This window comes from Chroicocephalus ridibundus, chromosome 8, assembly GCF_963924245.1.
Source record: "Chroicocephalus ridibundus chromosome 8, bChrRid1.1, whole genome shotgun sequence".
In the NCBI taxonomy this organism is placed as follows: Eukaryota; Metazoa; Chordata; class Aves; order Charadriiformes; family Laridae; genus Chroicocephalus; species Chroicocephalus ridibundus.
This window is the reverse complement of record NC_086291.1, coordinates 33,175,004-33,202,856: the sequence shown is the minus strand read 5'-3', so window position 1 is coordinate 33,202,856 and position 27,853 is coordinate 33,175,004. Positions and strand designations below refer to the sequence as shown.

At 43.6% G+C, this 27,853-nt stretch overlaps 1 protein-coding gene across 3 annotated transcripts; it reads right to left on the bottom strand.

The window, feature by feature from the left end:
- Positions 1 to 308: 308 nt before the first annotated feature.
- On the bottom strand, positions 309 to 26,928 carry KLHL20 (kelch like family member 20). 3 transcript variants are annotated; one of them, XM_063344081.1, is made up of 13 exons: positions 26,798 to 26,928; positions 24,668 to 24,728; positions 16,186 to 16,759; positions 11,702 to 11,860; positions 10,445 to 10,539; positions 9,102 to 9,217; positions 8,550 to 8,733; positions 7,198 to 7,341; positions 6,823 to 6,956; positions 5,997 to 6,205; positions 4,263 to 4,369; positions 2,171 to 2,251; positions 309 to 1,419 (listed from the first exon to the last, which is right to left on the bottom strand). In XM_063344081.1, exons 2-13 carry the CDS (start codon positions 24,688 to 24,690, stop codon positions 1,410 to 1,412), a joined length of 1,836 nt encoding a protein of 611 aa, XP_063200151.1. In that variant the 5' UTR covers positions 24,691 to 24,728; positions 26,798 to 26,928; the 3' UTR covers positions 309 to 1,409. The 3 variants fall into 3 exon arrangements, with proteins under 3 accessions (XP_063200151.1, XP_063200153.1, XP_063200150.1); XM_063344083.1 differs by having other exon boundaries at positions 309 to 2,251; XM_063344080.1 differs by lacking the exons at positions 24,668 to 24,728; positions 26,798 to 26,928 and having other exon boundaries at positions 309 to 2,251; positions 16,186 to 16,806.
- Positions 26,929 to 27,853: the final 925 nt, after the last annotated feature.

Here is a 27,853-nt window from a genome sequence, read left to right as displayed (position 1 = left end):
TACTGCAGGAGTGAAAAGCTACTTTTATTTTAACATGCTTATCAGCAAATTGGAGAATAGCCCTCATTGATAACTGCAGTTACGTGAACAGAGCTAGATTTAGCCAGATAGCACAGATACTTTCTTCCAGAAAAAGCTAGTTCTGAATGATGTGCTTCTAAGCAATTGAGCATAACACCAAACAGCAGAAGTTTAAGCCAATTTTACTTGGACTAGTATCTAAAAAAAAAAAAAAAGCAACATCTGCATCCACACAAACTATACAACAGCATAGTCCACCGCTTCCACCCCAAGGAACAAACAAAGAAGAGCGTAGAAGAAATTTATTAAGATAGCACTATTTATACAAGTTACTCATGCTAGAAAAAAGCATAAATGATACATGTAAACATTTGTTTACAGAATACTTGTTTTCCTTGTAAAGGTGCAAATGATCTTCATATGTAAACACAAGAATACCGACCTTTAGGGGAAAAGGGGCTTTTAAAAAAGTTTTAATGACCCATTTATTACTGTAGTGTAATTTTTACTATATTCAAGCACATTAAAATCTGAGTTACATGAATGAAACTATGAAGTTAAAGAACTTAAGATGTCAGCACTGCCTTTTTCATCCCAAGAATTTACAGTCCTCTTACTGTTTTAAAAGTCAGATTTGGTAAGGTCCAAAGTTATATCAGGTGCAAAATGTCATTCTTTCATACTAGATAGAAATTACAGTACAAACATATCAGAACCTTTGAGTCTAAAGTTCCTCCTTCCTCTCCCCCCGCCCCCGGGTACCTCTGCAGTCACCAAAACATGACAGTTACTCCCAGTGCCAGCAAATAGTCCCTCCCCTCCAAACTCTTTAATGAGCCTCATACCTTTCCCTGCTCTAAACACACACAGGCAAAGTACATAAAAATCACTAAAAGGGAGGATACCATCTCATCATGGTCAATGTTTCACAACAGGAATTCTAAAGACACAGACAAGAGGCAGGAGGGCAGCTAAGATGATGCTGGTCTAAGCTTTTTTCAGCAGGAGCTGACTGCGGGTCTGGCGTTCCAGCAAGAACCTGAGAAGTGAGTGTTGATCTAGGCTAGTCAGAATCAACAGACGATACCTGCATCCCAGCTTCAGACAAGAACCGATATCTAGCAGGCGACGTGAGGAAAAGGTTTTTATATGTAAGCAACAACTAGTTGTTTCTAGGTTCATATACAGGGGAGGGGAGAGACAAAAAACTGAACTTTTGTACCATACACTGTACAGTAAAAAGGCATCATTTGAAATCCTTTTCACTCTCACCCTTTTTTGGGCACTTCACTGATTCAGTCGATAGATGAGAGTTCCAGTTCTACTTCTTGCCTCCAGCAAGACTGAAAAGATAGTCAGGGCACCCATCCTCATAGCTCTCCTGTACTCTAAGAGACCCTAAAACATACCACAAGGGTTGGAACCACAATAGCTGGCAGGACATAGCCCTGCCCTACCCACCAGCTTGTCAAAACTCAAATTGCACATGCACATATACATATATATATAAAATACATATATATATATGCGCACACATATATATGTAATATAAAAAGCTGGAATCATCGCTGTGAGCGATACAAAGAAAATACATGATACAAATTAAATGAAAAAATAAATATACTCTGTGCACAGAAAAGCTTCTGTGCAAAGGTGGCACCTTGCAGGTCAAGTACTTTTTTGAAGCTCTCTGTAAATAAGGCAAAAGCAATGTTTTCTGTATCACTTTCCTCTTTCACCCACCACACAGCTGCCACATCCACTGCTCACAGCAGGAGGGAAAGCAGGAAACCCGCCTCCTTGCCAGACTCCCAGTATCAGCACGTGGTCTCTACGTCAGCATTGTTTACGCTACAATAGCTTTTACAGTTTGGTTTATTCAAAAGTGTAGACTATTTAGAAAAAATACCGACATAAGCAACACTTATACTTTTGTCCAGTGGTTCCCTGGAGTCTGACAACGTGGTCTCCCATTGGGCAAACGCTCACAGAAGTCATTTTTGTAATTCCATAGAAAGAGTCACCGGCAAAGAGTTACATTGGATCTAGACCGTGCATACTAGAGCTGCAAGGAGGTCCAGTGTCAACAAGTCTCTTCAGTTTTTCTAGGAATGAGAACCAAGGGGTCTCCCTCCCTCTTGATGCTTACCATATATGGGATTCACAGTGTGTCATTTTGATAACACCTACTCCTCCTCCCAGCCGCCGGTAGTTCATCCCACCATACAACCTGCAAAGACAAGGTTTCAGTGGTCACACTGGTTCAGCCCCTGCAGGGAGCTACCGCGGGAAAGACTGAACCAGCCTTTGTAAGCACAATTACACCATCGTTAACTTCTGGTTAAAGCAGACCATGACAAGTCAGTTGGGTAGCAGTCGTTTTATAGACTTCCAAGAAAAACAGCTGCATTTGATCATGCCTTTCTCTCTCAAAATAGAAAGTGCTTCTCGTTTTGACACTGCAGTTTTCCACTACTCAAGTAATCACTTGCTTTCTCCTCGTCTGGTAATACGCAAGATAAAAAATAACTTTGCAGGCTGTAGCTGACCTTGGGCTACATTTTGGGTAACACAAGAGCAAGGATAGGTTTGCTACTTACAATTCAACTAATTTCTTTTATATTTCTAATACCCTAAATTCAGCTGATGTAACAAAGATGTAACACATCCCAAGCACCATCTGTTTCTCCAAAATACGTTACTGAAATGGTGCCTGCATTTCATATGGAAATCTGATCCCTATAGACTCCAGCATCCTATTCACGTCAGCTGCATATTCCCCTCTGTGCCACTGAAGTCTGCTGGCAGAAAGAGGAGAAGCAAGTCCTCCAAACAACTCCTACCAATGCCATTTGTTAATCCTGAATTGCATTGGAAGCATTCCTTGGTCAGGCTACACAAATAAAAAATATCCTTCATAGAGCAAGAAGTTCAGCAAACAAAAGAAAGAGAAGGCCACAGACGCTGATCAGCTATATTGAATGCAGTGGGAGGAAAAACCCAGAAGCTAATACCTTGAATAACCTCCTAAAGTTCGGTGAATGCTAGTCCAGGCAGTAACACCCAACTCTAGAGATCTTATTACTGTTACTGTCACTGAAAGTAGCTGAAAACATTCAGCTAAGGAATATGAAGTACATATTACTCTCTACTCAACTGGTTTTCTCTGCAGTTCCAAAGGTGTTGTCCATAACTCAACACACAAGGGCAAGTTCCTCCACTGCTTCTGATGACAGCTTATCCCATAGGGAAAGGGTTAATCTACTAGTATTACTAGGCTGGAAGGAATAAGGACATTAATTTTTTCCTATTCCCCACCCCTGCCAGATTACTAAAGCAGCAAGAATACAGATAGGAGCTTGAAATGCAATACTAATTAGATTTGGGAATAAAGACACAAGCAATTGCTTTCAAGTGTAGTTATGACTAGAAAAGAAAAAATAGCCTTTCTGCTCAGTACATGGTTTTGATCAGCAATTTCATATTATTTCTCTCAGATTAAATTCTTCTAATCGCTGTCCTGCAGATTTAAAGGGGAAGAACATCATATGCTTGATGTGTTCTGTTTCAGCTCCTCCAAAAGGATTTGGATATCAGAGCCTCAGCTTGAAACCAAAAAACGAGTAGGCCGAATTCCACATCATGACTGTGAGCTCCTTCTGCTAAGGGCAAGCTTAGTTTTATTGGGAAGCAGGAGAGACTGCCCAAAATAAACAGAGGGGGCATATGTCTCTCAGAGTGGTCCATTTTTGTTATGTTCAAAAGCAGCACTTAAAAACAAACCAGGTTTTGGTATGACCTTTTGCTTGCTACCCAAAAAGCCTGTTAAATCATTTATTTTCCCCGTGTCTCAGTAAGCTATCTATACACCATTTTCCTACCTGCAAAAGATGCAGTGAGGTTTTATTTATGAAGTGTTGATTAAATCTGTTGTGATACTCACGATGGGAAAACTATGGAAAACTTGTATTTTACTTAAAATCAAGTCAATGGCAGACATCCGCAAGAAAATGTTTCTCAACTGCCATAGTCACAGACATGGGAATACTGGGATATTTTTCAAAATGCGATTCTCTTTCTTAGGCTTTCGTGAAAACCAACAATCCACAGTGCGAATGTTACGCTGGTTACCACACCATGGTGTTCATCACATTTCTAATTTGGCTGGTACAGCTCCAGTTGGGTGACAGCAGCTCCAGCAGGAGCTCACTATTTGATTGCTTCACAGACTTAACAGTTACCTCCACGTGTTAGCATCCGGATCAAACACCTCAATGGTCTTCAAGTACGTTGTGCCATCAAAACCCCCCACTGCCATCAGCTGTCCGTTCACCACTGCGAGGCCAACCTGCAAAAACCACCACAGATAGCTATTAGCTGGGATTCCCTGAAAAGAAGGATTAAAATGAAAACATTAATAAAAGGATTTAATAACCATGTTTGGTGAAAGGCAAGTCTGCAACAGAGGGTTTTTTGGGGGAAAAAAAGGACACACAAAATAGCAAGACATTAAAAGTTAAACATATATCTCAAAATAGACACTGTCAAAGAAAAAGCAGAAGATTCACCTTATTACCAGCTACAACAACTAGAACTGCTTGCGTGATAATAGACACATGAGAACCTAAGCTTCTATCAGACAAAACTCACTATGTTTTGGACTAAAATTCTTGACCAAGTATGACACACACGCATCAGAATAGCTACCAGCCTACAGCCCGGAACGCTTGCTTAAACTAGGAGAACCATATGTGAGCCTCTGGCCTGGTCCTCCAGGCTGGAGCTTGGACCATCTCTAAGCACCTTGGCCTCCAGCCTTTCTATTTTGTCTTTCTGCTGAAACACAAAATCACTGAAGTGTCAAACAGTTCTGTGGTTTAGGAAGATCACTTCCAGTGAAAACATCTCATGGCATAACAGAGAAAAGACGCCGAGAACACAGTGTCAAATGGTCCTTGTTTTGGCTTTGAGAAAGTGAGGAAGAACTCAGGAGGGCTGCAGATACAGATGCATCTGTTTAGCAGTTTCTACAGAAAGCAAAGAGAGAAGCAGCTCATGAAAAGTCAACGCCTAATTGGTAACTAAGAAGTAAAGTGTTGGATAGTGTACTGTATGCTTTGAGGACGGAAATAAATATGTATCCTCTGTCTCCAAAACCAGTAGTTCCTCAAATTATCATTCATACTTGCCTCACCAGACACTGAAATACTGACATACAGACAGAATTAATCCACTCTTTACTATATAATCCGGTATCCAATGATAAACATTCATAACATTTGCATCTGCCCAAGCACGATGACTACTTAAAACAGTATGTTAATCTTTTGCTCACACGTCTACAGAAAGCAGGAAGATTAGCAGTTGATGAGAACATGCTGTCACTCCCCATATTCACAGGACTCGGTGAAGAGAGGCGACGTATTAAGTGAAAGCTCAGAAATCCTGTTCCCACACACATCTCAAGGCAGTGAAAAGACTTGGCTGGATGTTTGTATCTAAACACATACTCGTCCCATTTCCCAGCTCTTTCTTTTGGGCAAGTAGGTATGTTCACCTCCTAATTCATCCAAAGTGGACTACAAGATGAGACTCAGGTACTAATTTTGATATTGTTCTCTAACAGTATCTCATACCAAGTACGGCTACTTCACCAATTAAAAACCTAAACTCCTCCTCTGTTTCAGGCCTAAGTAGCTGACTCCATATAAGGGACCAAAACTATTAAAGAGACTGTCAAATGACTCCATTTCCCCATCCTCAGGCACATTACACAGTTGTCTGTGGCAGGACACAACCACCACTTCATTCTCTGGTCTTGCTAAAGAGCTTTGACTTTTTGCAAAGCTTTCCCCTCACAGAAGAGACGTGAAGGTACAGAGGAAGCAAGAGAAAAACCTCACAAGAGATTTGTATGTGTTTATGTATACACCTGATTATGTACAGCAGAGACAAGCAAACCAAGCCAAACTCACTCCACTCCGGCGGGATGTCATGGCCACAACAGGAGACCACTGGTTGGTTCGAGGGTTGTATCTCTCAGCACTACTGAGCTCTGTCGTATCATCTCTGCCGCCTACAGCATATATCATGTCTTGGTACACCGCACAGCCCAGGTGCTTCCTCCTCGTCCCCATGGGTGCGATTGTGTGCCAGCGGTTCTCCTGGGGATTGTAGCGTTCCACTGCAGAGGAAAATGACACATCTTTGGACAACAGCGTTGGCAGCCAGCGGGGCTTACCACCTTTAAACCTGCATCCAAAGTATTGCTCAAGCTGTAAAGAGGCTACAATTTTCACACATAAAAAAATACGATGAACCAGTTTGTTATCTCTCACTCTAACACTTTTCTTCTATAGAATGCTTGCTGGTATCTCTCCTGTCTCCAGCCCTACGCAGTCAATCACATTCAGCATCTTCACTCAAGAGGGAGCTGGCAATGCTACAAACTGACCTGCATTATCATCTTGCAGTAGTTTTACCCTTCGCACCTTCCTTCCTACAGCAGAAAAGGGGCTACTGCAGGAAAAAAGATGTGCTTGCAACTGCTATGCAAATGATCGAAGTACTGTATTCAGGACACGCTGCCAAATGCAGCATCGAGAAAGAAAAAAATGACACACAACCAGGTAATAAGCTCACAAGCCTGGGGAGTGAATTACTGTATGACAAAAATCATATTTAAAGAAGAAATAACACTGCAAACTGACGTCTAAAATATTCAATAGCAATCTGAGGACACTAAGGACAAACAAGACCGTGACAAGTGATGACTGCAATAAGGGAGAGCAAAAGGCATACCAGTATTGAGAGGAGAAGTCCCATCAGAGCCTCCCACAGCATAGAGGAAGCCCCCTAGCACAGCCACTGCAACTCCCAGGCGCCTGGTGCTCATGGAAGCCACTCGAGTCCATTTGTTTTCTTTGGGATCATACCTGGCAAAAGAACAAACACCGAAGCTTAGTGAAGTGTTGACATCTTCACAAAGGGGCAGGAAGACTGACCTTATCCTCTCCAAACAGAAATCCCCGTAAGATTTGTACAGTACTTACCTCGTCTCCAGCTCGTCCACATCAACTGCGCCTTCTAAACGACCCTCTTCTCCCTGTGCCCCTCTTTTTTTTTTTTTTTTTTTTTTTTTTTTTTTTTTACTTCCCCTCCCCAATTAAGAAGTACCTTTCCACAATGTTGAGGCAAGAGACACCATCCTGACCACCCACAGCATAGAGGTAGCCCCCAAGAACTGCTACTCCAACACTGGTCCTGCAGGTGCTGGTGGGGGCCACATCACTGCTCCACTGATTGGTCTTTGGATCATACCTAGGAAAAAAAAAAACAAAACACACCAAACAGCACAAATTACTCGTCTAGCTATGCTTCAGACTCTCCCATGCTTGGGAACTACTAAGGCAGTGAAACTTGCCTAGCTTGAGCTTAAACTGCAACACAGCTATTTCAAAGTTGGATAAAACCCCTGAAGTGATATAATGCACCCAATACGTGTTATTCCAGGGATGTTCAAACTGCAGATTGAGATGATTCAAACTGAAGATCAAAGGTTCAGGTTCGTAAGACAGCAGGTTACCAAGGACTGGCTGACATGCGGCAACTTGCATCTATGCAAAGAACAGCAGAGTTATTCTGCTGTATGTTCTCTGCAGCTCACACAAGAACTTGGGCAGCACTGGAACCCGCACTTCGAGATAAAAGATGAAGGAACCAGATGGACTTGGGAATCCAGAGACCAGAAAACACGGTGCATAGCAGAAAAGCACAGGACATGGGAGATGTAAGACTAGGGTCACGATTTGGGAAGCTGGGAATATGCAAGGAGATATGTAGGAAGAAGGGGAGGCTCGAGGAGAAAGGAGACACTTGTATAGCTTGTTGGATTTGTTACAGGGCCAAGATTTAGAGTACTAGGAGTGCTTGAGTGATGTGGCTTTTAGACACGGGGACTGCCATATGCAGCTCCCAGAAACAGGAAGCTTGACAAAGCTTGTTTGACTTCTGTCTTTCACAGGTCTAAAACTGACCTATTTTCCTTCTTCTGTATAAGTGATTGCAAGGTTCCTGAATTCTCCAATTACCACTCCACAATAAAATTCTAGGATCTTTCCCTCAACATCTAAGAAATGCTTACTGTAACCTCAACCTTCCCCAACAATGCTAAAAACAAACCAGCAATTACAAATAAGGTTAACCAGGATCATCACTTCTCCCATCAATTATACCCAGACCCATCTTTTACATATGCCTTCCTTATACCGAAGGCTACACCTTGTCTCATTAAGCTGGGGATAACATGACACAAGCCTTTATGCATGAAGTCCTAGTTCAGCAGTAAACCAATACGATATTGAAGGCTACGCAAGAGAGGAGGAAGTGTAGATAAAACGTAATATAAATTTCACGATTTCAGCAGAACAAGAACGTAGCTGGCAAAATGAACTAATTTTTTAAGAGGCTGCACCCAGATTTAAACATTCTGAGTCAACATTTTGCACATTGGCCTTATGGAGACCTACCTTTCTACACTGTTAAGATAAGAGGAACCGTCATGGCCTCCCACGGCATAGAGGAGGTCATCCAGAACGCTGACTCCAACACCACAGCGCCTTTTGCTCATGGAAGCCACCATCCGCCACTCATTGGTTTGAGGGTCATAGCGCTCAACACTGGAAATCGCATCCCCGCTACACCAGCCGCCCACTGTAGGAACCAAACACAAGAAATAGCATCATAAGAACGCACTGAGCTCGCATACTGTGTGTGTGCCTGGTACAAATAATCCCTCTGGACTTCATCAGCTTTAACCCAGTAGCCCCATCTCTGAGTTACTCATTCTGAGGATTATAATTAGAGGACAGAATGTGATTTTCAAGAGGATTAGTTTGGAAGTACTGTGGCATTCATAGCACCAAAGAAATCACACAAGAAAGTGCAAGTTATCTCATCTCCAGATATTAATGCACAGGTCACTTCAGAAATATGTTGTGAAGACTGACCTTACGGAAACACTATCACCAGAAAACCCAGACTTGAATCTCCCGACCTAAGCCAGCAGGAGCTATACATACCTGCAAAGAGCACTTCTCCACAGCGGATGGGTTTGCGCGGTCTAGTTCTTGGTCCTTGCATCAGTGGCCTCTCTTGGGGCAACAACAGATAGTTTTTAGCTTCATCCACTAGATCCCTGTGCATGATAGGAAAATATTAGTGCCAGAAATTCATCTGATGCCAGTCTCAGAAGGTATGAATCAAAACCAATGGCAAGAGCCGCCAGCACTAGTCATGCACTTCAGGTATTCACAAATCACTTAAGTGCATGAATAGCTCTAGTTAAAACGTACACTGTCACCTAAATACTCATCAGCTGTTTACAAGTCATTTACACAGTGACAGCAGTAGACCAGTATCAATATTTGGCCAGAGTTAATAATAGATGTCGCTTCCTATAAAAGACTGATAAAAAAAACCAAACTGTGACAAGAGATTTGTCAGGCTTACCACGCAGAAAAGAATAACCCAGACTGCCTCAAGCTAAAACTTAACAACCAGTTGTTTTGCCTAGGAACAAAACAGGAGTTGAAAAGCACACAAATACATAATACACACACATCACCAATAGATGGAGATAGTACCCTTCGGATGAATATTTTCTCCATCAGCTCTGGCCAGCTCACACTGTCCATCCATTCATGACTTGCCACCTGGACTAATCCTAATATTCCAAACCCTTGAATAAAACAAAAAAGAAAAAAAAAAAGTCCTCCTTCCCTCTACAAATGTGGAATTCCCCCACTATGAATTCAGGAAGAGAAGTTTAGCCTACCCCCTGAAATTTTTTTACATTAAGCACAAGAAAGATTGCGTGCTTTACAGATGATACAGAACTCTGCAGAACTAGAAAAAGTGAGACTCATCCTGTAAGAGGAGGAAATTACAGTTTCCCTGCACTAGCACTGTAGGAAATAACAGACACTAATCCCAGAGGCCAATTCAGTTATCAAAGTGCAGACATAGAAAAACTACTTTTAAGTCCTAATGAGGTCACGAATGCCGTGCAAGTGGTAAGCCGTAATGAAAGGCTTAGAAGAAACAAACAAACAAAAAAAAAAACAAACCATGAAATGGAAAGCAATACACTGAAGGGTATTTTACCAACAGTCAAACTGTGCACTCAAAGTTTACTATTTCACTGAAAACCTGAAAGAACAAAAACACTTCTAGGGCACACTATTGACTATTATGCAAGCAGTACACACTTTCTTGCATGTCTTCTCCACCCAGTTTCAAAAGAGGAAATTGTGAGATATCATCCATTTACCACAGACAAATCAGCAGGGTTTTAGAAAATAGATGCAAATGAGGCACCCAGATGCAACAAAATCCAATTCTGTAAATCAGTGAGGAGATTTACCGGCATTCCTCATCGCTCTTAATAAGCGGATCAGAGCCCACTGTACCCACAAGAAACTTGGGACTCAGCAGCGGTAGACGCACATGCTGCAGAACCTAAAACACAGAACATATATAGTAAATCATATATACCCACAAAGATGTAAGAAGCCAAATGGAAAACAACAGTGGCTAAAAAGTTTTGATAAAGAAGTTAATAATTCCTCTGGCAAACTTGCATGGTCATTCACTCATCCAAACTCTGGCATTTTAGCTGAATGCAGCTCATCTTATAGCACCTTTGCCTTTTCAGTATCAATTTAGATACCCAGCAGAAAATCAGTCTTCAAAAAGGGGCAATCCCCTGGATCTATTAACAGCTGAAAAGAAGACCACAACTGAAAACAAAATTACAGATGTCAATACCTAAGTAAACACGTGTTTCAGGCATAGAAGTTTTATAAACCATTCAGGTCTCTTAAATGTGACTGGTATTGTGCAGTAACTGAACAATAACAAGTAACACGCCTTTCACAACAGCTAAGAATTTAGAGGCGTAAACAGGTACAGACAGAGGGACCTAAAAAGGCACATGGCTATAAAGGCATTAAGAGCTACCTTGAGAATAGGTGGGTTTTTTGTTGATTGGTTTGGGGTTTTTTTAAACAATTTTCAAAAGCTTTCCACTAAATAGAGTTGCATTTAATGTCTATTTCCAAAGCAGAAACACTGAGGCAGGCAGACTCTCGCCTCTTTTGATCAGAAAGCCCGAGACTTCAGAGGCTTTCCGGCTGACAGCTTTGTCAGAACGAGTGCTTCTCTGTGAAATGGCTTGGCTTAGATGAAGCATCGTATTTCAACAAAACCATTCTGACAAGCTCCAGTATAACATCATGAAGGCTGAGGCGTAAATCAAACAGCAGAGCTTAAAGATACACAGCAAATGAAGACAAGCTTTCTCTTACCCACTATGTTTTTTTATACAACACTCAAAGCAATGCAGGCAGGTTTGTCTGGACAGACTACTGGAATGATCAAGTTTGGCAAGTCCTACCTGGAAACAATTCAACAAAGCCCCTATTGAAGGCTCCAGCCACTGCACCTTCCAGCCTAGATGAAGGGAAAGTGCAAGACACCTAACACAGGTGGAAGTCAGAGAGAATTACTGGGGCTTTGCATTCATTCAGGACTGTGACACTGCTGTGGCACCACCATATCAAGCCCTCATTACTCTTCCCCTGGATAAAGTGATCTCGAATGTTACTATGCTCCAGATTACCTGTGGCAGTTGGGGTCTTCTCTCCTGGATGCTGTATTTCACCCAGGCCATCACCGCATTGAACACCTGCTCTTCGCTGCGAACATTTAACTCATCACTGGATATAATGTCTATGAGCTGATTGGCAGGGAGCAGCATGAACTCCTCACTCTCCATTACCTGGTTAAATGGAAAGGGGAAAAAAAAAAAAAGAAATTAAGGACAGCAGCCAAAGCACCACAGTCCTCCAGCACTTCAGCACAACTCTAAAGAGGATACAGTCCACTTGAATTAGAGTCTAATAGACCGATCCAGCAGTGCCAAATACCCATCACTGTTTTGACATCAAGACACACGAAGGGTTTGCTGCACAGAGCAAAACGCAGACCCTAGCAACACAACACAGACACCTTTAGATGGGGATATAAGCGAAAGGGAATTTTACACAAAGTCTTTTTGTAGGACACTTTTAAAGGGTTAAACCACAGAACACACTGATCAGTTTCAAAATTCAGGAAAGACAAAGCCCTTCTTTAAAACCAGTCTCCTTGTTTGCTGTGTCTAACATATAAAGCAGAAATAAAAATGTTGCACAGGTGGTAAGTGACTGAAAAGTGGCATCAGAATAAGGAGGCTCTATTCACAAGAAATCCAACACAACACAGAGCACAAAAATAAAAGTCTCAGAAACAAGTTACCACAGGTATTGGAGAGAACACAGAAAGTCTTCCTGAATGCCGATTTGTATTGGAACAGAAAACATTTCAGGAGAGGGAGACCGACTCATTTGATTCTGCCTCTTTGCTCTAAAATATATACATGGAGTCTGCACAAGTCCAGATGCACTTAAGAGGGAAGCAGAGCCTCCTAAGGCCCTAAGGACTGATCTCTTGTGAAATTCAAGCCACCGACAATCTGCAGACATGTTAATTCCTTCAGTGCCCAAGACAGCGACTGAGTTTCTCAGGAGGCTTTTGCTGCTGCTGGAGAACTGCTCCCACCACACGGCACATGTGAGTCAGTCTGCGACTGCCTTCAGGGGTTACAGAGCTCACGCACAACCACGTCTTCTGCGCTGATCCCAGGTAGATGGGAAAGATGCAAGAATCAAAAATAAAGAGAACTGCAGAAATAGTTTGATTGATAATTGCCAGCTCAGCTTCCCTACAAGCATTCCCAGTCTGTGGCCTGTAATCTGAGAGGTTCAGCGACAGAAAATAACTGAATATTGGCTTTTCCTTATCGTTTGCGACCACATTAGGATTCCAAGACTTATTTTATGATTTGCAGCGTAAATGAAAGGAAAATACATTCTTTGATACTATCATCTCAACAGCAGTCAGCTGTGCAGTCCTTTTAACTACCTGAAGAAATTGAGAGCACTGAACGAATATACAAAAACTGCCAAGTACTGAAAACAGCAAATATAATTAAAAAGAACACAACAGACAGCGAGATCAGTTACCAGACTTTGATCTAGGATCCCGTGGGCTTTCAGGGGCAGTAAGAGCCGCAGCAAGGTTAGCCCACACACTCCTTCAGCCTTAGGAAAAGAACTGTGTTGGTCATTAGAGATGTTTACCAGCATTTTTCCTCAAGTTTCCCTTCCTTCTACATAGACTAGCTTATGTCTAAACTTTACCCTGGCAGTTTGTAAGCGCAGCCTCAGACTCTGGAAACAGAGGCTCTGGAAATTTATGAGTTAAGGATGGTCATCCAGATTCGCCCCTCCACCCTCAGAAAACCCAGTTGCATTGATGGCCTCACAAAACTTTAAGTACTGGAAGCACTTCTGCAAAGCAAGTTATTACTACTACGCAACTTGTTAGTTTACACAGTAAAACAAATAATTATTTAAAATGCTTTGCCTTATTTTGGCTTAATTATCAGGACACTAATAATTACCTGGTTAGTATTAATGGTCTGTTTGACTGACTTGCCTATTAAACAAGAATTGGATGGGCTTCACTTCCTCTACAGTATTCATGGGTATGACTGCTTTTACAGATAGAATAAATGTCAGGGTATCCAACATGGAGTGCAATTTTTGTCTGTTGATACAAAGTACAAGTTGTTCATCCTTAAGTATATTTTTTGCCTTCACACAGATGTCAGAGACCAAACAAAAAAATACGAAGGCTGTTCTTGTACAGCGGAGTTGTTAATAGAACCGTTTCACATTACACGCACAAGATTCACTAGGGGTTTTAGGCAACATATTAAATTGAGGGGAATGGAAAACTTGGAAAAACATTTTACCAAGAAGTTAATGATGTAATGCAGCAATACACATAAAAATTAATAGGAGTAGAGGTTAGCACAGCAGAGGACATGAAGCAAGTCAGACTGCGTTCAAAGTAACTGCATGGGTTGGCAGGATGCCTAGTGCTTAATATTTTACATTGCTATTCAGGAAATTCCCATCTCGCATTTCTTTTTGCCAGCTTGGAGGAATGACAATACAGCCTCTGCAGAGAAAGGCAAATTTTTCTATCAGTTCTCAACCTCCACAGTGGAGGATGCTTAAGTAGCCAAATCACTGGATTCCATCAGGGATTACCAATCCACTCTCCAAATGGAAAACAACAGCAGAACAGAAAACAATCCCAACAAGCAGCACCATAAAGATTGTCTGCAGAGAAACACTGGAAGCAGAAGTGGTGAACGTTAAGGATGAAGAGCTGCAAAACTCCCAGGGCACAGAAAGGGACAGGAAAACCTGCCCAGACCAAAGAAATAGTGCTCTAATCTAACCAATTGTTTTCCAAAGGCCATGATTCAGTTAAGTCAACTATAATTTGCATCATCATCATCGAGGAGGAGGGTGTTTTCCAAAACTTGCCTTTGGGTGCTTTAACAGGGATAAGGAACACAAGACGTTGTCTTCAAAAAAACCCCAGAACAGGCAGCTCTCACCAGCCAGCTGCATGCATTAATGCTAAAACATTTTAAAACAAAATTGTTATGCTCTTAAAGTTATTTAGAGGCTTGCAAGCATGCCCTACTCATGTAATAACAAGAAGCGCACAGATCTAACCAGTAGAACGACCAAGCACTGAAAATAAACGACCATCTGGTTACCATCCTGCTCCCCAAAAAAAAAAAAAAGGCAGAAGAAAAGAAGTGCAGAGCAAGCACAGAGCACACGAAGTGGCCAGATAAAATACAGGGCTTTTGGGAAATCACCAAATTCTACAAAAAACAATCTCTGATCTTAAACAGCAAATTCTATTTTCTAGTCTTTATGGTGAGGAAAGAGGTATTTCATTGCAACTTTTAGAGTAAACTCATGTCATGTGTCTACAGTTAGATAACAAGTATTGTCTTCAATGTGTCTAACAGTCAAGTTCAACTCTGCTTGCTTCTGCTCATAATTTTCTTAAGTACCACCTGACTGAAATTAATACAATTCCAAACTGTTTCCTGCAGGGAAAAAAAGGGTTGGCAAGCTGCAATCAATCACAGCACTTACATACCAAGGAAACTACATTAGCATCAGGAGTTGATACTGGAGTTACCCCCTTTGGAAAGGATCTACCCATGAAGCAGGTGGAAAGAGGAGGTTTCTCTGCAGCAGGCTACCTGTTCCAAGGGATGGAAAAGCAGAGTTTCTGGAAAAGGCAAGAGATTAATCTCTCTAGCAGGGGAACAGACATTCATGCTGAACACACTCCTAGAGAGTACCTGCTTTCAAAACATAGGCAAATCCTTGCCCTAGAAAGGCTCAAGAAAGACACCACTTAAAAGTGTTGGGCTCCTTTCTGCATCTGGGTGTAACAGTTAAGTAAAGACCCACTCTTCTCAGACTTGCTCATGGAATCCTTCATTATTATGCTGATCCTTCCCTGAACCATTTGCTGGTAAATTTTTTTCCCCAAAAAATATCATCTAGGCAGGATTAACAAAGGAAGAGAGACCTGAGTTTATAAAGGTCAGCTACAAAATTACACATATTACTTACTTTCAAATAAATTCTGATGAATAATAGATGCAAAACCCTAGTCCTGCTACAGCAAAGGAGCTGAAGACTCCACTGAGGCAGCTGTATGCTCCCACACACTCACTTTCCCAATCCATAAACTCAACATCATTTCTTTTGGTTCTATTAATGTGTTGTCCTTACTTTAACACCCCTCTCCCCTTCAATCATGTAGAGCCCAGAACATTTCTGAAAGGGGAGTGGAACATCACACCATTATGCAGCCGTGTCAGATGTAGCACCCAACGCCAACTATATCTGCGACCCTGCCTTCCACGTAGTACTCGCCACACAAATCTAAGAGAAGAAATGCTGCGGATCACATATAAACCATCACTACAATGCAGTCCTGTAAGTACCTCTTCCCTCTTTCTTCTCCAACTAGTGTCTGGCACCTGTCGCTCTTAGGGCACACAACAAATGTAAAGGCAGAATTTAGAAAGAAGCACAAAATGAGAGCTGCCCCAGCTCTCACAGGACACATTCACACCTTTTATGCCACGATTCCAGCACGCTACCTTCTTACCTCCTGGAAGTTATGCTGTGTGAATTTGTCAGCAATCCTCAGCAGTTCACGGCACGAGTGAGTGTCAGCAAAAGCTCGGATGCCCAGGCAATTGGAAGGGTCCAACTGTCTCTTAAGGAACTCGCAGCAGGCCTCCTGGATCTCGGCCAGCTGGAGAAGGCAAGCAGCTGGCAACAAGGTCTGGACATTTCCCTCTTCCACAGTGATCTGAGAGGTGTATGCAAAGTCAATCAGCAGTTCCATGGCTCTTTCATCGATGTCTCTGATGACAACTTCTGTCTGCCGACTCTCTGCCAGCTCCCCGGTGAACATGGCTCGGAAGTAAGGGCTGCAGGCTGAGAGAATCACCCTGTGGGCGTAGATCTTCTTCGCACCGACTACTAGCACCACATCGCACAACTCCCGGTGCTTCCGGAGAAGATTGATGACTTCCAAAGTTTGTCGAGGGTGCTTGTCAGAGATGTAGGGCATGCGAGCAGGTTGCGGCACCCCTTCTGGCAGCTTGTTAGGATCTCCGAGTGTGCAACGGCTAGTCACATCCATTCCGGTCTCTCCTGGTCGAGTACTGGTACACCTGCAGCGGAGGAAGCCATAAGACAGGATCATCATGAACTAATCTACCAGCAACTGTCACCCAAAGCTCTAGCGCTCGCACCGATTACGAGCTCAAAACCAGCAATGCCCATAACTCCATGGTGGAACGTGGAAACAAGCATGTGATCACGTGAAAGAGGAATCTGTCTCAAACCAAAGCGTACCCAGAAGTAAACAAATGCCAACTTGCAACAGGCTTATATTTATACCTATTTTTATATGCTTTCTATGACACACCGCTGTAATATCCAACTACACATATTTATTAACTGAACCTCATAATAGCCTTGTACGGTAGAAAAGTATTATCCCCATGTCATAGAGAGTGACTCAAAGCAGAGCAGATTAGCTGACTTGCCCATTGTCACTTGAGTTTTCACAGAGCTGGAGATGGATTTCCAGCTGCATGATTTAACCAAACTTCTCTGTTCTTCTACCCACATTTTTTATAAGGTCGCTCATCACTGTGATATCTGAACACACTAAACTGTCACACAGACTTCAGTAACATAAAATGGCCTGCAGCCTACCACGAGTATCTTTCAGGTTCACAGAATATCCATTTAACCATCACCTCTTCGGATGTTTTTGAATTATTGAGGCTTCTGACTCAACCCACCTTCCCTGACATGTTTCAAAAGAAGGTTAATCTTTCCCAAGAACGGCAGACTAAAAACTGCAGAAGGCAATCGGGATTATCAGACCAATCAGGAAAAAGTCAAAACAACCAAAGTATCTATCCATGACTATTGGCCTACCAAAAAAGGAAGAAAATAAAGTCAAGTAACTTTAGAGATGAGGAACCACTTGAGAATATATAAACCAAGTTTCTGGCACAGAGTAGGAAAAACTCCCAGCTTCGCGTGCAACATTCTAGCTATCTGATATCCTTCTTTACAAAATTTCTGGTACCTTTCCTTTATCCCCCACGTCCCTGAGCAGATGTCAGCTCTACCGTGGCTTAAGTGCAACACCCCCCTGCACAGCAGCATGACAACGCTGACAGATCACGTTTTGCACCATGTAGGCTACTTACTCAAGAGAACGGGAATGCAGTATTGCCCTGAGCCATTCTGCAGTTCCGAAGGGATGAACGAAGATGACACATCTCATACCTCACTTCGTAGAGACGTCTGCCTACACCCCAGGCTCCACTATCAGATTATGACTGAAATCAGCGCTAAACAAGGAGAATTAAACCCAACTCTATTTTCAGCAACCAGACTAAATAAGCACATCAGTGCACACGTAGCTGACATGCCATTTTGCATGTTTCGAGCTTATGTGAATTTCTGCCGTGTATCATATGCACAATTATTAAAAGGTGCATGAGCACCAGTGACATATCAATTACTATGAAAATAAACAAAATATATGTAACTATTGCCTCTTTCCATTTTAAAGAAAAACCATCACTTAAGAACAATTAAAGCACACTGAGCAAAATATCAGAATACTGTTGGTTATGAATTATCCAGAGTGCACTGGCTGCTGGAGACATAATGAAAGACCCAATACATCTCGTGCATTACCAGCTTCTCTGGCGTACTGACATTTGTGAGCTGTCACTACCTCACTTTCTTCATACGAAGAGTTAAAAAGAAATCTAACTTCACTTCGCCATTGCTCAATGTATTTTGCAGCATGCTTGCAGGAAAGAATTAAAAAAAAAATAACTCACATATTTTCCTCTCATCATTATGTCAAATGCACTTTCTAACCACAGGGAAACCAGTCTCACTGCAGCAGTTCGAATTATTCACTTGCATCTTAGCCTGTTTTCCCATTCCCCCCGCACCCCCTCTTCTTGATCATCATATTCAGATGTTTCAGACCATTACCTCTTCCTCATATCTTAGTTACACAGATCCAGCTGGCTCTCCCCTCTGGGTTTTGCTGCTTGCTCCTGTTCAGCCTCTGCACCTTAAATGCCTTGTTTTTTCATCCCTACTCCATCTTTTTTATATCCATCACTGTTCTCCTTTTCTGACACCTCTGACAAACCCTTCTGCTGTTACACTGCCTCTCGCTCTCCTCCACCCACTCTTGTCCCTCACAACCCAAATTCACCTTGTGGGGTTTGACAACCATTTTCAAAGCTCTGCCAAGTTCCTCACGAACAATGCAGTTCTCGCAGCAGCATACACAAACTAAGTTTAATGGCACCCCTACAAAAACCCCAAGAAACCTTGGCTAAAGATTTACCAAATTGGCTTACTTTCATAGTCCTTAGCAGCTAAAGGCCAGAGGGTAATTTAATCCCTCTACCAAGAGACGGAGAAAGGTGGTGACAAAAATCCCCCTGTGGAGTTTAGCTCTTGCTATACAGGCCAAATGGATTTTACTGTGCCTTAGGGATTTCAAGTTATGTCAAATCAACCCCTGGGAGAAAAAAAGAAAAAAAATAAGAGCCTTATTAAGACACATGCTACTGTAATAATTTTGGACAGTCTGTCTTGACCAGGCTGTCAGTCAAAGCACCTATGCACAGAACAACCATTCTTCAAATAAGAACCCATTTCACATAACTACAGCTCACAAGAGGCAGTCTATGTCCATGACAGGATCTCCTTTTGGAAAGCAGAACCCCTTTGTTATGCCTGTTGGCTTTCCTCAAAGACGACTCCCAGTAAAATCAGCCCTAAAGCAGACCTCAAAGAGCTTTTTGGACTGGCACAGGTTCTAACTACAAAAAAAGATTAGGTGAAGGCTATACTGCCACAAGGAATATGGTGTACCTTGGCAATCCCACCACCCAAGAGTCTTCACTAACACAGAGCGATGGGGAGGATGACCTTATGCCACGTGATTAGTTGGCCAGATTTAGGCAGTAGCCCTAGTCCTTCCTAGCCAGGACAGAGCAGGATTTTTCTGCCCAGAGGAGACTCTGCTGAACACATCTTTAACTAACAGAAAATGAGTCTGGTTAGTAAGAACTGGAGGCAGTCCTGCATTGTTCCCACCAGCGTTTATCCGAGTGCCTGCACTGTATCCAGCCTCCTTCCTCCAGGAGAGAAAGTGCTGGTTAATGATTAAAGAAAACTGAATGGACGGGAGAAAGAGTAATCATCAAATTAGCACTCTTGATTCATCCACAGCTTCTCTCTGGGTAACACAGACACTAGTGATCAATGGGCTTGGGAATTTCCATACTGGATCAATCCAGATGCTTGATGTTAAGCACTGTGGGTTGCTGCTAGGCACAGTAGCGTGAATTAAAAGGACACCGTCTGATGGCATGTGTCTCCACAAGGATAATAATTTAACTGCATTATGTGTGTATTATGCATATATATGCATAGAGAACGAAACGATGAGTCAGTAGCTTAGAGGTGTGAAAGACAGAAGGCAGCATTTGATTCTCACATGGCAGGCCAGCTGCCTCCCTCCACACACATGCAAAGCTAAGAGCTGCTCCCTGAATACTCGGGGTGATTAAGAAGGGCTGAGGATCGGAGAGGAAGTATGTATGCAAGGATAAAAGATTCACACTCAGCTACGCAGATATTCTAGGCTTAGCTTCCATCAAAATGCAGGGCTGGGGAAATCAGCAAATACAATGAGATTAAGAAAGGGCTGACAAAGGATCAGTTTTTGTAGCACGCCGCTGGAAAGTACAAATGGGAACAGAGGCAGTCTGCAACACTAAGTCAGCTAAATAAATAAGCTGCTTCGCCTCCATTTTATTCAGCTATGCCAGTTCCCTAAACTTTATTCATTAACACAGGCATCTACGAGACATCCATCCTTAGAGCTTATAGCACCTTCTTCCAAAGTTCAAAAAATATCTAATAATACGTATCTAAGAAAAGAACTCTCCAATATAGTCACAGAGCTCCTTAACTTTAAAGTCAAAGTAGCCTGCATTTTTTGTTTAAGATAACATATGTTTTAGCATGAGATTACAAGCAAGCTTTAATACAGTTCAGCAGAAAACAACAGGCTGACCTAAGGCCTGTAAAACAGAACAAGTCTTGGGCTGAAAACTTCAACCAAAATCCAAAAATCACACACATTGCTCTAGGGGATTTCAGTAGCAATGGATTTTAGTAGCAAATGAAGAAAACAAACCAAGCCAGTAGTGATTTCTGTCAATGCCTCGCTTTGAATTTAATGCGTGCACAAAGAAAATATTTCCTATACTCGTTACAGACCTGCAAGAACAAATATCTTTGATTTGGCCCAGCCAAAGGTGAAACCTTCAGCAACAGAAGTGACCACCACAACACTGCCAACTAAGTAAACGGAAATGTTTAATTGTGGCAATCAATACCCTAGGAATTAGTTAGCTAGAAGTCTAATTATTAGTAAAAATGCCACTGACTTCTTCTCTTACCTAGACAGCGAGGTTTAGGTACTCGCGCTCAATGCGGATGAGTTATGAAAACAAGCAGATAAAACTTGACTACAATATTATTTTACATTATTCAAAAGGAGAACAGCAAGGATCTGGTGTGTATGTCCCTATTTATACTGTTTAGTTTCATTTTCACAGAGCAAACACAGAAAACTCCATTTCACCAAGAATGAGGATGTCCATATGCAGAAAGATGAGGTTGTTACTGGAGTCCTCCGTAACCTTCCTAAGCCTTTTGCAGTTTGTTTTGGCCAAGAGAGATGTCCAAGCAAATGATTAATTTCCCAAGTGCATGCAGGTCCCCAAGTGCACAATCAGGATTAACAGCTTCTCCCCCCAGGGGGGTCTGGCGGCCTGTGCTCCAGCGCTGCTGTAACCAGGGACTGGGCTGCCAGGAAAGAGCTGCGTGAGAGAGCACCAGGACACCATCCCCACTTTGCTTAGGTGCCGCTCAAGCCCCCATGCCTGGCATGAGCTATGGGAAAGATACACCTGTACCTGTTCACAGAATCATAGAATGGTTTGGGTTGGAAGGGACCTTAAAGATCACCCAGTTCCAACCCCCTGCCCTGGGCAGGGACACCTCCCACCAGACCAGGCTGCTCAAAGCCCCATCCAGCCTGGCCTTGAACACCTCCAGGGATGGGGCAGCCACAGCTTCTCCGGGCAACCTGTTCCAGTGCCCCACCACCCTCACAAGAAAGAATTTTTTCCTAATACCTAATCTGAATTTCCCTTCTCTCAGTTTAAAACCATTACCTCTCGTCCTACTGCTACACTCCCTCATAAAGAGTCCCTCCCCATCTCTCCTATCGGCCCCCTTTAGGTACTGGAAGGCCACTATAAGGTCTCCCCGGAGCCTTCTCTTCTCCAGGCTGAACAACCCCAACTCTCTTCACAGCAGAGGTGCTCCAGCCCTCAGATCACCTTCGTGGCCCTCCTCCAGACCCGTTCCAACAGGTCCATGTCCTTCTTATGTTGGGGTTATGGGGTCATGTACCCCACTGATACTGATCTACTGCACTGACTTCCTGGCTTGACCTCAGCCCTCCCTCATCACTACGGACTTGCCTGATGAGCCCCAGACTCCTGGCTGACCCTGGTCATCAGATCCGCTCTGCCCTCCTTGCTTGGGTACTGCGGGACTATGCCCTTCACTGGAGAGGTCCCTTCTGCCTTGCTTCTACCTTCAGCAAAACAACGTTCGCTTGCCGCTGCCTGACAGCAAGAAAGAATAGCCTGCCCCAACTATCACTTCATTTCTAACGCAAGATAAATCCTGTTTGAACAGCAATGCATTTTCTCTACTATAATCTTGACAGAAATAGCTGCAAGGCCTTTTCCGTTCCAATTGTACTTCCCATCCTCTGAATGCTGCATGCATTTGATACCAAGTCACCATGTTTACTAACACAGTACTGACCAAGTCCCACTCCCTTCTTCTTGCAATACCTAACAGGACCCTCACATGTGGCACTAAATGGCTGCAGAGCCCTGAGTAAAAGGATAAAAGGAAGTGCTCCACCATCTGCTTAGCTGGACTTCATAAGATGATCTGTAAGCCTGAAATCCAATCAGGAACCTTTTAGCATTTTCTGCTAAGATATGCAGTAGAATAACAAACAGAAATTTTAAAAATCCACACAGACACCCTTAAAACCTGCAAGCATATTCAAGAACTGAAATCCACAGCTCACGATAGAGCCTTGCTAGACTGCAGCCATACAACACACCTAGGCACAGAGGTCAGCCGAAAGGTTAGTTCAAAAGTAAAGCCATCTAAATATGTCAAATGTGTAAACCATGCTCTGCCCTGGCTTGCCAGAGAGGGAGGGAAAACAAAAGGTACTGAAAGGTCTGGTCTGCATCCATTACCTGAGTAAAATTAAAAAAATTTAAAAAAAAAGCCTGAAGTGCCAGGATCAGCACCACAACAGAAAACCTCTACTTCTTCAGCCCAGTGCTGTCACCCACCACTACAATTACCCAGTCCAAGTGGCCAACAGAACTTCCATGACAGCAAGTCCAAAGCCACAAACCCACAAAAGACATACAAACTTCAGCACTTTATTTCTCTGCCTCAACGCGACATGCAGGAAACGGCAGACATAACAAAATAAATTTAGAATCTCAATTTTTCCATTAGGAAGACAGTAGAGAGGAAACAAGAACACAAGCCAAGATAGTCACCAATTTTATGTCATTTTGCAAAACCTTTTTGATAAATGGAACACAACATAAGAACCTGAAAAGCTGTGATTTTACATTGGTTAAGATTTAAACAGTCTCCATTGTGGAAGACTAAGACGGAAGAGAGCAAGTCTGCTACTTAATCTGTCTTGGAGAAAAAGGAACACATTGTAAAAGTCACATACAGCTCCTCATTGTCTAAACCACACTTCTTATCTTGGCAAAAATATTGAACAATAGATAGCCCCAATGATGCCCACATCATGTCCCAAGGTTTACTCATTAGCTTAACTGAAGCAGCGGCACAGTCTCTTTTTGTTGCGCTTGAGGGGTTCATTTAATTGAACAACATAGTGTCACTCTTCAAGGGTTTAAATGATTATTTATTCCTTACCTCCTTCCACAACACAGAACCCACGCTAATGGGTTCTGCAAATGCTGTAGCTAGAAATGCTCTACATATTCACCTATGGTTAAAATGCCTCGCCTTCTCTTACACAGCTGTTTACAGAATTATCCATGATAAAAGTTTCCCTACTTTCAACATCCTAAGAAGTGCAGACAGACTAAGCAATTTGCATGAGTTGTCTTTACTTCATGTAGAGGCGTGGAACTTAAGGAAACTTTGCTTCCATGCAGCCTGCATCACATCCAGAAATATAACCGCTGTTAAGTTTTGCCACGGGATTGCCATGGGAGAGCGAAAAGCAACTAGAACTAGCAGGCAATCCCGTTTACCAACCTGCCATCGTGCTGATTTACCGTGACAATTTTTTCTCTATATAACAGGCAACATTTCTGACATAACCACAGCAAGAACTCCCTTGAATTAAACTTCAGCTGCATCTTCAGCTCATTAGGACTGAGGCAGCTGGCATCCGTAATTAGAAAAGGAAATCTCCTTTTCACCCAAGACCTCTCCCCATCAAAAGGGCTAAACTCCTTTAGTTAAGGGAAAAATAACGCCCCTTAGAAATCAAGTTTGAATTTATTCCCAGGCAGTTTATTTCACACAATTTAAATACCTAAGTAATTAAATACTGGATTTTAAATAGTAAATGGGGGAAGCAAGGGGGGTGGGTGGAGAATTATGATAACTTGTCTTTCACAGTCTTCGTAACAGTGTATTCATTTAAAGACATCTGGTCTTGTAAATACTGAAAACTATATACGTTTAAGTAAAGACTAAAGATGAACGCTTTATATTCTAATTCTCCTAGCCAGGCCTTTAAAAAAAAAAAAAAAGACAAACACAAACATTTTATGGTCTAGGCACTTATGAAACCAACTCACATATTTTATCATATTTAGATAAGAGGACAATTGTTTTTCACGTCTTACCTGCGCATTGGCTTTCCGTCCATGCACCGTGAAGAGAAACCTTCACCTTGTGCTTCAAGACCTGATCCAAAAGAGGGGAAAAAAAAAAAAAGGGGGGGGTTATACTCTGAAGCAAAAGAACCTTCTTTCCTCTCTTTGGTCTGGCTCTAGGACAACAGAACTGACCAGATCCAGGTACTAATACGCCTTCAAGCTCTCATCCAGCTATAAAATTCACAGCTTAGATTAACGATGTCTGGATTGCAGACAGTAAAGCAGAATAAAATATAATCATCATTAAAAGTAATTTCATCACAGCTGCATAATGATTCTTTAGGCAAATGGAACACACACATATCATAAAGTCAGTAAACCGCCTGCCTCCCTGAATCCTTAAAATTGTTCTACCAAAGGAAAAAAATATCTCAAGTAACAGGGTGCTCGCTCTCACTCCTTGCTCAGAGCCAGGAGGTATCGCCCCCTCATACATTTACCGCAGATTTAAGGCAGGCTGGCACCTAATAAACACCACAGCACTGCTCAACAGCTACACTGCAGAGCCAGAATTTGATATAAGATAAAACTCGTGTCTGGAAACTGAAGATAACTGTGTGCCCCAGAGGTAAGAGGGATGCTAATAATGGTACTACATCTGCAAAGATTAATGATGCTGTCTGATGCTCACTATTCTTCCTCTCCAAATATTCATTTTCTGAGAGGAATAACAATTGCAAACTGCATAGGCCTTCCATATTCAACCACTAACTTCTAAGTCTAATGTAGATTAACCCTTTCTACAAGGGCATCGCTCATCCCGATTTCATTTTTAATGACTACTCAATTAGGAATAAATTCAATTCAGTCATTATTTAAATCAGTAAGCCTAACTTTTTATCATGTATTAAAAGAACAGACACGTGTTCTGCTTCTATGTTGATATTCACAGATTTCTTCCCATCCAGAAATGGAGTGAGAAACGGGAAACCAGCGAAACTGTAGGAGAAGCAATGACAGAATGAGACTGAATAACTCTTAAAATAAACAGAAGTAGCATTTAAAATAGAAAAACTTAAATTTAGGAAGAATAATATCATTTTTGGAAGACTGAGATTGTCAGATTGGAGCCCTGCATCCAACAATAACAAAATACTTCTGGCACAATTTAAATTAAACTACAAAATCTTTCTCGCTTTATTTGGCTAGGTGAACGAGAACCTTATTAGATATGCAACATTCTCCAGGTACATTATCACAGAAAACACAAAACGGAGCAGTCTGCCAGCTAATGAAGAACAAGCTCAGCCTTGCTGCCCTCCGACACCTGCAAATTACTCAGGTTCATACTTTCCTGCAAATAGAGAAAGCCAATTCCTGCCGGTTAGGGCACCCCATCCCGATTTACAGCCGAGCTACGGCCGCCTAGCCTCTTTCCCCGGCGCCGAGGGGGTTCCCTGGGGGAGCCGGACCCGCGGGGGACCCGGGACGCCCCGCCGCAGCGCGGCATCTCCGCCGCTGCCCGCCTGCGGGAACACGCTGCAAAGCGCCCTTCCGAGCACTTCGCACACGCTGGGAAACGTGGAGGACGCTATTCTTAGCCCCCTGGTTGCATCAGATTTAATCCCTTTAAAACCCACATGAGAAGTCGAGGGGGGGGGGGGGCGCGGAATTTTGGTCCAGGGTCCTCGATTTCGCGTTCTCCCCGGGACGGCTGCCAGGTGAAACGACGGTTTTCCCAGCAAAACGTGGCGGCCCTGCCCCTGGAGAACCGGCAGGCACCAGCAGGCTCCCCGAGGCGTGCGGCCGCTCCTCCCGCGGGACGAGCACCGCTCCCCTCCCGCCCCCTTCCCCTGAAGACCCCACGCCGCCAGCCAGCGGCAGGCAGGGACGCGGACCTCCGGCCCGCAGGAGGAGACCGAGCCGAGGAGCCGGGCGCGTTCCCCCAGGGCGGCCGCAACCCCACCGGCCCCGGCAGCGGAGGGCCCAGCGCCCCGGCGGCCTCCCGACACACGCCGCTGCCGGCCCTGCCCCGCCGCCCCGGCGGCAGCCGGGCAGGGCAGCGCGCCCGAGCCGGCACCGCACCGGAGGGGCAAGGGAGGACCCCCCCGGCCGCCCGCAGCCCAGGGAAGCCGCCCCCCCTGCCCGCTCACTCACGCCGGGCAGGGGGGTCCGCCGCCGAGCCGCGGTCCCGCAGCAGCCGCGCCGAGCCGAACCCACCCCGCCGGGCCCCTCCTCAGCGGCAGGAAGCGGCCCGGCCCCGCCAACCGCCGCCGAGCCGCGCCGGGCCGCGCCCGCCCCTTCCGCCCCCGCCCCGCACCGCCCTCCCGCGGCAACGGCGGCGGCCCCGCGGCCTGTCCCGGGAGGTGGGCCGGTCCCCGGAGGGCCCGTGTCAGCCCGGCTGTGCGCGACGGCCGGGCCCACCTGACCCCGCCAGGCGGCGGCCAGTGTAGGATGACCCCGTCCCGCGGGGTGACCCGTGTTCTCAGTAGGAGCCCGTGTCCCTGCGAGGTGACCATGTAAGGTCAGCACGGGCAAATTGAGCACAGTGTAAAAAATACCAATTGTTTGTTCTATTGCCTCTTTGTGAAATGATGTTCACGAGTTGATGACACGGTGGTTGCTCAATTGACGAGATAAGGAGCAACAAGATACAAATCAAAATAAGGCCAGTAGAGTAGATTGTCCATCACAGTCAAGGTTTCCACAGAGAATGAAACGGTGAAGAAGATGAGTATGACTCAGACGAAAGCAATGATTCCCTGAGTGCACTCCAGGGCAGTCCAAGCTAAAGAATCCATCATGTACAATTCCTTCCCTACTGGGACAAAAAGATCACCCAATCTTGGAAATTACTCAAGCCTCTGTGAAAGCTGAAGGAAGTCAGGATTCGGAGATGGTGGTGCCTCTCCTTGGTAAACTAATAAAATGAATTATAGAATCATTTTGGTTGGAAAAGACCCTTAAGATCATCAAGTCCAACCGTTAACCTAACACTGCCAAGTCCACCACTAAACCATGTCCCTAAGCGCCACATCTACGCATCTTTTAAATACCTCCAGGGATCATGACCACCACTTCCCTGGGCAGCCTGTTCCAATGATTGATAACCCTCTCAGTGAAGAATTTTTTCCTAATATCTAATCTAAACTTCCCCTCACGCAACTTGAGGCCATTTCCTCTCGTCCTATCACTTATAAACATGAAGTGATC

Coding starts and splice junctions, on each gene's coding strand:
- KLHL20 (XM_063344080.1), bottom strand. CDS start 16,794: ATGATGATCCTGTCTTATGGCTTCCTCCGCTGCAGGTGTACCAGTACT. Junction 6,206..6,822: donor GACTTCTCCTCTCAATACTG/GTATGCCTTTTG, acceptor TTTCCTCTGCAG/TGGAACGCTACAATCCCCAG. Junction 4,370..5,996: donor TGACATCCCGCCGGAGTGGA/GTGAGTTTGGCT, acceptor TGGTTTTTGCAG/GTTGGCCTCGCAGTGGTGAA.